At 29.7% G+C, this 11,979-nt stretch overlaps 2 protein-coding genes across 2 annotated transcripts; one reads left to right on the top strand and one right to left on the bottom strand.

Moving 5' to 3' along the window:
- Nucleotides 1-1,440: 1,440 nt before the first annotated feature.
- On the top strand, nt 1,441-5,661 carry LOC103832692 (peroxidase 66). The gene is made up of 3 exons (XM_009108756.3): nt 1,441-4,539; nt 4,636-4,824; nt 4,932-5,661. Exons 1-3 carry the CDS (start codon nt 4,327-4,329, stop codon nt 5,496-5,498), a joined length of 969 nt encoding a protein of 322 aa, XP_009107004.1. The 5' UTR covers nt 1,441-4,326; the 3' UTR covers nt 5,499-5,661.
- On the bottom strand, nt 5,634-6,898 carry LOC103832702. Its single transcript, XM_009108768.3, has 4 exons — nt 6,707-6,898; nt 6,238-6,485; nt 5,934-6,159; nt 5,634-5,865 (listed from the first exon to the last, which is right to left on the bottom strand). The coding sequence occupies exons 1-4, from the start codon at nt 6,881-6,883 to the stop codon at nt 5,743-5,745; spliced, it is 774 nt and encodes a 257-aa protein (XP_009107016.2). The 5' UTR covers nt 6,884-6,898; the 3' UTR covers nt 5,634-5,742.
- Between the last annotated feature and the right edge of the window lie 5,081 nt (nt 6,899-11,979).

Genomic DNA, 11,979 nt, shown 5'->3' with positions numbered 1-11,979 from the left:
CTATTTTACTTGAGAAACAAATACGAAAAAATATACTATTTTATTATGAGGTAGGTTGGGTTACAATTGGTTTTATACGAGTGTATATTTTTCCTTCAAACGTATAAAATCTAGAGTATTGTGAAATGAGTTAAAGAACATGTTATCTCATTTAAATTATCAATATGATGTGAGTTAAAACAATGTGAGATAAAGATTTTATCGTTCAACAATATTTTTTCCAATAATATTTTTGTTTTGGTTTTTCCAACCCTGTATTATAATAAGTTACTAGATTTTGGATTATATTATAATACAAAGTTTTATTATATCGAAAAACATATTTTTTAACAGCTATATAATCTACAAATTAGTTTATTTAAAATTTTATATGTACACTTTTACGTAAGTTTCTTTTCGACATGAGAATTATATCTGGATCAAAAAAACAAACCGAACCGACCCAAAATTATAGGTTTAGTTCAGGTCCATAGAAGATAACCTATTGGGTTTTTTTTTTTGACCTGCAGGTCTTTGTTTGAGTCCGGATCCTACCCTAGACCCGATCATAAATATGTGTTTATTAGGTATATTTGGATATTCCAAATATGTTTCCGGTATTATAGATATTATTTTTAAGTTTTTGGTTTACGATTAGAGTTTTGATTTCAGGTAAATTTTTCAAATTAAAAAAAAAAATTGGGTATTTGGATAAAATTTTGGATATTTTTCAGTTCATCGTGTCAGATTTTGAATAAGATTTTAAATTTTTAGGTATTTGAATATTTTTTGGTATTTGTTTGGAGTTTCAAATATTTTTCGTGTTTCGGATATTTTTCAGATTTTTCATATATTTTAAATTCTTTTAGGATCTTAAATACCCGAACAGATGTAGACCCATTATGTACATATCAGGTCCAACAACCTTTTGATATAGATTTTTAACGTTATTATACAAAAATATGGTTGATGAAATATTTTTTTGAGTAAAGGTATCATAAGAAATAATATTAAGATTTGTTAAAAGTATTTAAAATATTGTATGTTTAGAATGATTAATGTATTATCAGAAAAATAATCAATAGTTATACATAACTCCAACAACTTTTTTATATTAGATTTTTTAAAACTCTTTCATTTTTAATAGCATTGATTCGTTTTAAGTGAAAAGTATATAAAAGTATAATATCTAAAAAAATAATTTTCAAAATCTTGAATAATCAATACTGATATCGTGAAGTCATTTTAGCTTTAATAGAACCAATGAATTTCTTCATTTTTGTGAAGGTAACATGAATATTGAGAAATTTTTTTTTAAATATGAAAATATTATCAAACTATAGACGGTTGAAAGTTTAGTATATGATATGATATTTTAGTGGGAAAGTTTATATATGATATGATTACTTTATTATAAACGAAAGAGGAAGTTAGAACGTACACATATATGTCTTGTAATTTATCTTGCTTTAAATCATATATTATATGAAAAAAGTGATAATATAAAACATTAGTTTCAATGCTTTTACAATAAAAAATCAAAATGATAAATATGGTAATAGTAAAGATTAGGATTTAGGAGTGAAATTTAAATAAAAAAAAGAATTGACTAAATTATTGTTAGAGAAATATATGGTAATATATTGTTAGTATAAATTTAAGGAAGACCAAAAAATAGTGAGTTAAATGAAAAGGTCCAAACAACTTTTATAGGTAGATTTTTTTAGACTCCTTCCCTTTTAATAGTATTGATAAATTAATAATTTGAACTTATAATTCTATTAAACACACAATAATTTTTTCATAACAAACTAAACGTTTTTATTATATAAAATCTAAAATTCAAAATAATTAAAATAACGTTGTTAATTAAACTAAATTTTGTTAAAATAATTTCGTGCTTAGAAAGCATAGCTAAATTCGAATTGAATTCTAACTGAATTTTAGGTATATTTTGTACATTTTAATTGAAAGTTAACTTGTTTATATTGGTTACTTATGCACTTTGCCATAAACTAGTTTAACATAATTGTAGTTAAAGCATTAATGTAGTTACAACTTATGACAAATTTACTTAATACTTCAATTAACAAATAATTAAAATGTCAAGATTGTTTAAAGACCATTGAATAATTTTATAGAAAATCTACATTTTTTTTAACTCTTGATAATTATGCTATTTCAAAATATAAAAGACGATTCTACAACCGATAACTCTACGTGTCTTCTGAGGAATCACGTTTGTATCACCTGAGCCTCTCTATCTGATCAACCCTTGACGGTATTCCTTGCGCCATACTGCATAATTTTTGTAAGTTTTTTTCTCCATTAATTCGCATAATTATACTTTATTTGGGATACAAAACTCAAATCTCATAATGTAAAAGCTGTGGAACCGAAATTCGCACTGTCGATTTCCGATAAAAATAGGAAAGCTAAGTAAACTTGACTTTTCCAGAGGTCCCAGATATCTGCTAAACCACACGCCAAGCGATCAAACAATGAGAACAAACAAAATAACAAATCAGTAGAAAACGAAAAGAGAGCAAATAAGATCTTATTCCGAATTGAGCGAAAGAGCGTTACAACATGTAAAGCCTCGGCGGTTAGAGCCGTCGGCGAGTTCGTAGTTCTAACCTTGTGAGACTTGATTAACTTAGTTGAGTCGCAGCTCGTAAATAGAAAAACAGAAATATGCCTAAGTTGCCTTAAATGCTATGCTTTGCTCTGAGTAAAAAATTGCCTCCCTTCAACATCTTCAACCTCGACATCCTTATATACTCCTCCTAGAGACGGTTTTCTCTTTCCCCTTTTTGCCCTCGGTCGAGCTTATCGCTTCGCGGGAATATTTCATTTTTCTTCGATCTTCATGGTTATCTTTGGAAATTTCACATTTATCTTTCGAACTTAACATTTATCTTCTCCTGCAAAATAAAAGATAGACCATCATAATGATTGGGCTTGATTTCGTATAAAACCGCGAGTGGGCTTTTAGCCTCGTTTTGGACCTTCTCGGAGCATTTTTCGACAAGCTTTTTTACGATTTATCGAAATAGCACTTCCGAAACGACGTCGATTCCGAAGAAAATTTGAGTTTCTCGTATAGTCGAGGCAGCTTAGGGTGTTTAGATAACCGTTTCCGTTTTATACAATCAATTCGGGCTTCATACGAGAAAACAAGTTCTTACGATTCGTAAAGTTCCAACGGTAACTCCGATCGAGATGAAACAAGAGCGGGTTTGATCCGATCTCGAAGAAGGAAGCTACGAGGGTGGGATGAAGACGGATCGGTTGATCCAACTCGCCGAGCGGGCGAGTTAGACTGCTCGTTCGGTCCAACTCGCCGAGCAGGCGAATTAGACTGCTCGTTCGGTCCAACTTGCCGAGCAGGCGAGTTGGACTGCTCGTTCGGTATAACTCGCCGAGCGGGCGAGTTGGACTGCTTGTTCGGTCTAACTCGCTCGCTTGGCGAGTTGAACTGATCCAACTCGTCCGTTCGGCGAGTTGATTTCGTTGTGCGTCCAGCTCACCCCGATGGCGAGCCGGATTGATCGAGCCTTATGCTCGTTTCGTAGTTTTGACGCGCAGGATCCATTTGTCCGAGGATTCGGCGAGTTGGACTGCTTGTTCGGTCTAACTCGCCCGCTTGGCGAGTTGAACTGATCCAACTCGTCCGTTTGGCAAGTTGATTTTGTTGTGCGTCCAGCTCGCCTCGATGGCGAGCCGGGTTGATCGAGCCTTATGCTCGTTTCGTAATTTTGACGCGCATGATCCATTTGTTCGAGGATTCGAGTAACCTTTCTCGAATGCCTTATCGTATGAATCCTTTTCCGAATTCATACAAAACTCAATTTCGGTTTTCCCGCTATTTTTAAACTATTGTCTCTTTCTTTTTAAAGAGAGACATTTTCGAGAAGTTTCAGTTATTGATTTCATCGTAACCGATTTTGACTCTAAGAAAAGCATTAATAAACCCTTAGTCAAACCACTAGACCAAAGGGTTTCTGCAACGTTCTTTATAATAGTGATATCAAATAAATACACATTTTTATTGTTTACCAATAAAACAGTATATATTCCGTCCAGCTCGGCTTCACATATTATAAACAAAGTGCATGCTTAGACTCAAAGTACAATTTTATAAGTTAGGAAATTTGGACACCGGAATATATGCACGTTTGCTCCAAATAATTAGAGTAACTTTAAAGCATATTTATACACATAACATTTTCTAGAAAGTTAAACAATATATAAGCCAAATAGTCCAGCATTTTCTTTATCATCAAATCCTCAAACAACTCTAAGAACAAAGAGAAGCTTTTGAGGCTTAAGCACACAAAACTTAAAATGGCATTCTCTAAGAGACTCGTTTTGGCGATGATTTTTACAGTTTTTGTGATAGCTAAGCCCTCAGAAGCTGCTCTTAATGCTCATTACTATGACCGATCGTGCCCTGCGGCCGAGAAAGTCATACTTGAAACGGTTAAGAAGGCTATCTTGCATGATCCCAAAGTGCATGCTCGTCTCCTCAGAATGTTCTTCCACGACTGCTTCATCAGGGTGTGCATCTTTCTTTCTTTGATAGTTGATATTTAATTCAACTAGACACGAAGTTTATGAAGATCGTTTGTAAATGATTTGGTTGGATTGTTGTAGGGGTGTGATGCGTCTATTCTACTAGATTCGACCAAGTCAAACCAAGCTGAGAAGGACGGCCCACCAAACATTTCGGTACGATCATTTTACGTGATTGATAATGCTAAGACAAAGCTTGAAAAGGTTTGTCCACGTACCGTGTCTTGCGCCGACGTGATCGCCATCGCAGCTAGAGATGTAGTCACCTTGGTAAGTCTTCGTAATATAGTGATCCTTTTTATGGTTTAAAAACATTTGGTTCGGTTTGATTTGTTAACACCTCTTACAACATATATGCAATATTTCTTATTTCATAGTCCGGTGGTCCTTACTGGAGCGTACTAAAAGGGCGAAAAGATGGGAGAATGTCGCGAGCCAACGAGACAATCAATCTCCCAGGACCAACATTCAACGTGTCTCAACTGATCCAGAGCTTTGCAGCAAGAGGCTTGTCAGTGAAAGACATGGTTACACTCTCTGGCGGCCACACAATAGGATTCTCTCACTGTTCTTCTTTCGAGGCACGTCTTCATAACTTCAGCAAGTTCCATGACATTGATCCTTCAATGAACTTTGCATTTGCGCAAAGCCTGAAGAAGAAATGCCCGATATCTAACAACCGAGGCAAGAACGCAGGGACTTTCTTGGACTCTACGACCTCGGTTTTTGATAACGATTACTACAAGCAGATACTGTCAAGAAAAGGTGTGTTTGGGTCTGATCAGGCGCTTCTAGGAGATTACCGGACTAGGTGGATCGTTGAGACGTATGCTCGAGACCAGAAGGCCTTCTTCAGAGAGTTTGCAACTTCCATGGTGAAACTTGGGAACTTTGGTGTCAAGGAGACAGGAGAAGTGAGAGTCAACCCTCGATTCGTCAATTAAAAGAAGTATACAGAAAATATATGCAACAGAGAGTTTTCATTTCTGAAAGTTTGATTTCATATAATAATGTATTATTAATAGCATTATAGTTCCCTATGAGTTGCAGCGTTTGCTCGACATGTAAACTTGTTCTGCTTCAGTGAACTTAAAGTTATATGCACCAGCTTAATCGATGGTTCAAAATGTTGAATGAAAGTAATCAGTTTAAGAAACACAAAACACATAGAATTTGAATAATGTTTATTTATGCAAAAACAACATCAGAACGGAACACATACTTGACTCCCTTGGAGACATTTCTTCCTTCGTGCAACATACACTTGTCTCCATGGATATGAAAGAGAGCCATACCTTCCATTGGAGCTACCTGCAACGACAAAACAAGTTTTACACCGAAACAGAAAGGTCAAAGAAAAACTATTTGGGAGTTGTTACCTCAGCTACGATACTGTTCCTTGAACCATAAAAGACAGTTTCTCCACCAACTAAAGGCTCAGCTGAAGCAGAATCATTTGTCTTGCTTGAAGAACTGCTCTTGGATTTTGATTTTGCGTTATTGTTGCCGCTTAGATATATCAACAATGTGTAAAAGGTCCGCTTCCCATCTTCAAGATCAACACTTTCATCAATGTGACGACCAAAATGCTGACCAGCACTATACCTGAAAAATCAACAAAGAAACAAAGAATGAAACTTTTAAAAAGTAAGAAACGTTTATGAATGAGATAATATGCAAAACCTGTAAAAACGAATGTTTGGATTCAAGCCAACAGCTACTTTTCTCCGAATCTTGATATCAGTAAACAAATTAGAAAGCCCGGATTGCCATAAAGTATCGGCAAGGAAAGGATCGTTCACAGAGATCCGATGGTTATCTCTAAACGCTTCACCATAAGCAGGGCCACGGCTTCCTTGGTGAGTGAAACCAAGAGACTCTGCGATTTTAACAAAGCCCTTTGATTCATCACTAGTGAGACAATTCTCCACCTGAAATCAATCATAAATCTATTAACAGAACCACTTCAACAATCAAAGATTCGGACAAAGCTTTAGTTTTTACATGAACTAAACATCTTTTTTTTCTGGTTGGCTTACGAGTAACATAACATGGAATCAACTGAATCAAAATCGTTCTGCAATTCATAACTCATGGGCTTAACCTAAGACTGAATCGAACCAAGTTAACAGCTAATTGATTGTTCATTTACCGTGAAGAGATCAAGATTCTTGAGATACGAGACACTGAGATTGGGTTTGGCTTTGATCTTCGGCCACTTTATTGTTGCAGACAATTCTGCTTTGTCTCCCATCTTCGCGATTTGGGGAGGATGTAACATCAGAGCATCTATATTATTATTTGAGAAATGAATTTGCTGATTTGTCATATTTGATTTTAGTTAATTTGATTATTTGTCATATTTTCCATAATTTTAGGATATTTAGCTGATTTGTCATATTCTCCAAGATTTTAGTTTATTTATTTACTTGTATTTTTTTCCATAATTTTAGGATACGTCATTAGTTTAATTAATATTATTATTTAATTTTATTTTGATATCTATATATTTATCATGATATTTAATATAATTAATAAATATTTAACTATTCAAACGATATATATATATATACAATTTTTTTAAATGTATATTTAATATATAATTATTATGAATAGATATTAACAATATCTAGCGATAATATCATCGTTACTTTTATCTTATATTAATTTTATGAGTTTAATGACTAATATTATAGTCAATTTCTCTGATTTTTATTAGAATTATTGAGCAAATACAGATTATTAAAATATTTATAAATAAGTATAATAATATATCTGAATTAATTGGTTTATTCGGTTTGATTGCTTAATATATTGAACCATATTCATATACTGCACTTTCTTAAAATAACATCCATTTGATTTATTCAGTAGAACTAAATCCAAATTATTTTCTCTATTTCGGTTTGGTTTGGTTTTAAATAGTTCGGTTTTACTATCATCCTTTCAGTACCACATGATTTCATTTCAGTCAAAATACAATATATGTTAATTTCAATACAAATTTCGTAATTTAATTATTACTATAGAAAAGATTTTAATCTAAAATCTACTTCTTATAAATAAAAATATGAAACAAAAGAGAATAATTTAATACATTTATTACCAATATGAATATTAAAATTTTATACTTTATAATAATTTAAATTTTTATCTAATTGAATTATTATTATTATATAAAAATAAAAATAAAAGTTAGAATTAAAAATTGTTAAATATATTAATCCGCACAAAGTGCGGAACATCAACTAGTTTATATGTATCAAATTCATTTTGTTTTTATTTTTGTCAATTTCATTCAATTTTAATGAAAATAATGTTATTCATTTTTTCCAGACACATAGAAGCTTAATGAGCAGGCCCATTCAAAATGTTAAAAGCCCAATTAAATATCTCGGGAACATAGAATCCGGTTTGTTAATCAGTTTATATCTTTTACTAGTTACTAAAAGCTATCAAATTCATTTTATTTTTATTTTTCTCAATTTGATTCAATTTTAATCAAAACTAGATTTTGACATGCACACCTGGATGTATTTTTTTGAAAAAATGTTAATATACTTTTCTTGTTACTATTTAGGATTAGACAAAATATCCGAATTCGAAAAGCCAAACTGATCCCAATCCGAAAAAGTAGTACCAAACTCAAACCAAAATAGATTAAATATTCGAATTATTCAAAATATTGTTATTTAGAGAAGTGAAATCTAATCCAATCTAAACCGAAGTATTTTAGGTATCCGAATGTAACCGAAATAGATTTATATACTATATATATTAATTATTTTTAAATTTAATGTATATAAAAACATCAAGAATATATATGATCCTTTTAAGTTGCTTTAAGTACTTGAAAATATATACAAACTAGATATAAGCCCGTGCGTTGCAACAGTTTTGTTTGATGTTTTAAGGGAAAATCGCATAAAAAACCTTGAAAGTGTCACTTACTAGCACTTTAAACCTTGAAGTTTTTTCGCTAGCACTTTTAACCTTCAAAGTGACATTTTTATCATAAAAAACCTCCAAACAAGAAAAATGACCTGTTGAACAGGTTAAAACAGTTTTTTTTTCAAAAAATAATTATTTAATTAATAAAATAAACAAAAAAATTACTAAAAATCGAAAAAATTTAACAAAAAACTCACAAATTAAAAAATGAGAAAAATAAATAAATATTTAAAAATTAAAATAAAAAATAACAAAAAAATTCAAAAAATAAATAAGATCAAATTAAAATGGAGAAAAATAAAAAAAACATAAATTTAAAAAAAAAAGTGAAATTTTTTGAAACTGTTTTTTAAATTTTTATTTTTAATTTTTTAGTATTTATTTTTTATTTTATAAAATTTTAAACCCTAATTCCAAAACCTCACCCCTTAACTCTAAACCCTAAAGTTTGGATTAATTAACCCAAGGGGTATAAGTGTATATTTACCTCTTTAATGAAACTTATTTTTGTGACTTTGAACCTTGAATACTAGTTTGAGAACAAAAACTTGGTTTGGTGTTATCTTAGTCTTTTTTTTATCAACACATATCTCCAATGATAATTTCCGACATTATATTTGAAAATGAAAAAAAAAACTTTTTGAATTTTCAATTTTTTGAAATTTATTATTATTTTTTCTGTATTTTAATTTCATCTTATTTATTTTTTAATTTTTAGTTATTTTTTATTTAATTTTCTAAATCTTTATTTATTTTTCTCACTTTTTTTTAATTTATGAGTTTTTTGTTAAATTTTTTGATTTTATTATAATTTTTGTTTATTTATTAATTAAATAATTATTTTTTGAAAAAAAAAACTGTTTTTAACCTGTTCAGCAGGTCATTTTTCTTCTTTAGAGGTTTTTTATGATAAAAATGTCACTTTGAAGGTTAAAAGTGTTAGTGAAAAAACTTCAAGGTTTAAAGTGCTAGTAAGTGACACTTTCAAGGTTTTTTATGCGATTTTCCCGATGTTTTAATTTAATAAAGAAATAAAAGTAATAAATCATTTTATTATACTTTTAGGATTGTTTTTGCATATGTTGTATGAGACTTTTATAATTAAGAACTCGTTTTTGCACATAAATTCCAGTTAATATTTGTATTTTATAATCATGGTGCATATGTGAATTTTTATCAACTTTCTACTTAGAGCTAGAAAAAACACTCATACCTATTAATTTAAACCCAAACCAACCCGAATTAAGAATTAGAATGGAAAAAAAATTAAAAGTTAAATACGGCCAATCGAGTCAATGACAACATCATACACTTTCTTATGTAATAATTTAATATTTTATTAAATTTATTTGATGCTTAATAATTTTCTTAATTCATTATTTCTTATGATATATTTTCATAAAAACATTTTAATTAAAAATGAAGTAGATAAATATTACATAGTAAAAACAAAAAAAAATGTAATAAGATGGCGATGAAATTTTATTTTTTGACAAAATACATATAAAAATCACTTCGGTGACAATAATAATAATAATCTTTATCTTATGACCAAACATGAAAATATATATCAAACATGTGTATGATTTGAGTTTACACAAAAAAAACATGTGTATGATTTTCGTATGACCAAACACATATAAATAGCAATCATGAAGACATCCTAATTTTTTATTTTTGTTAATTAAATATTTTTAACAAACACATTTTTTCATATTCATATATACTCATGTACGAAAACACATCATGATTGAAAAACAATTGCGTTAGCATCATAAAATGTAATAAGATTATAAAATAAAATGGAGTTGTATCAAGAAATTAAAAAAAAATACTTAGGTAATATTTTTTTTTGTAAATAATATTTTTTTTGTGAAAATAATATGTGGAAGCTTAAACGTAAAATGTTTGTGAAATATTTGTAGCTATTTTTTGGTTTATAAATTTTTAACATAAAATTATCTATAAAAAGGAAAGGTTTTATTTATAGTAAAATAATAGTAATACTTTTACAATTTTCTTTTGTTTAGGCTCTTAAAAATAAATATTACTTATTTTATAGTTAGTTTTAATTTATGATTTTTATTAAATTCTTGTACTTGTACGATTTTATAATTCGTTTTTTTTAAGATTTTTTTAATATTTTTCTTTCTTTATTATCTTTAAAAACTAAAATTATATTTTTTTAAAGAAAAATATTACTTTCAAATAACTTTTTACAATTATTTACTTGTTTAGGATTTAAGAAAAAAACTTACTATTAAATAAAATTTACAATATATAATTGTAAAAGACTATGTAATAGTAATTGTTATTTTCCAAAATCTTTAAAAGAATCGTAAAAAGATATTTTTTGACACATGTCGCGATCATGTTAATTAGCAACTTTGAAGAACCAAACTTTAAATCCCTTTTAAATCCTAAGAAAATAGATCATATTTTTTTGACACATGTCACAATCTTAAAAAGTTTATTGACACATGTCACGATCATGTTAATTAGTAACTTGGAAGAACCAAGTTTTATATAATAAGATAGTTAAAAGTAAATATCTAAAATAGTTAAAGTACTCAAAACACCAAAAATGCTTAAAATAGTTATTGATTTTCTATCCAATAGTTAAAACAAATCAATTTATATGTTAAATTTAGGTACTCTAACATATGTTATTCAAATTGATATGTAATATATTATTTTAGTTATAGATTTTGAGAAATTTAAAGTATATAATGAATTTTAAAAAGTAAAAATAATCTAAATGGGTTATTCGAATCTGAACCGAACCCGCCGATAGAACATGGATTTGACCCACTTTTACCCATGGTTTATAAGTGTTTTACAATGATGATGCTGACATGCCTGAACTGATTGCGAAGGAATATATGTGTGAAGCATATGCTTTTTGATAATTTTCAGTATTTGTTTGATTTTTAGTTGTTGTGTCCTTTGTTTGTGATTGGTCATTGTTTAACTTGTTGTCTGCTTGTTGTGTCCTTTGTCGATGTGTGTTTAGTTGTTGTATCATTTGTATTTTATGTGTGTTTAGTTGTTATGTCCTCAGTCTGTGATGTGTGTTTGGTTGTTATTATGTTTAACTTGTTGTCTGCTCTTGAGTTATTTGGAATAGAATTAGTTTTTCTTTTCATAATTTGTTTATGGTGAATTGAGATGGGATATCCAAAGAAAGGAAGGAAGAAATCACCAAAGAAAGTAATCCAGACAGATGAAAAGGTTGAATTCGTGTGTACTTTATAACCACTTGCAGTTGAAGAAAATGTAGTATACATAGAAGAACCTATCTAGGCACATGAAGTACCAGAACAAGCACAACCAAATAATGTGCCAGGAGAGCAGCATAATGCCGAAGAGCCTGAAGGTGAAGTCGAACTATGTACAGATCAAGAGCTTGTAGTTGGAAGATCCCGTAAGAGAAAGCATGGACCAACAAGAATGAAAGCCCTAGCAAAAGATCCA

Source organism: Brassica rapa, chromosome A10 (assembly GCF_000309985.2).
Source record: "Brassica rapa cultivar Chiifu-401-42 chromosome A10, CAAS_Brap_v3.01, whole genome shotgun sequence".
NCBI lineage: Eukaryota > Viridiplantae > Streptophyta > Magnoliopsida > Brassicales > Brassicaceae > Brassica > Brassica rapa.
The sequence above is the reverse complement of the archived record's forward strand: the minus strand, read 5'-3'. Positions and strand labels throughout refer to the sequence as shown.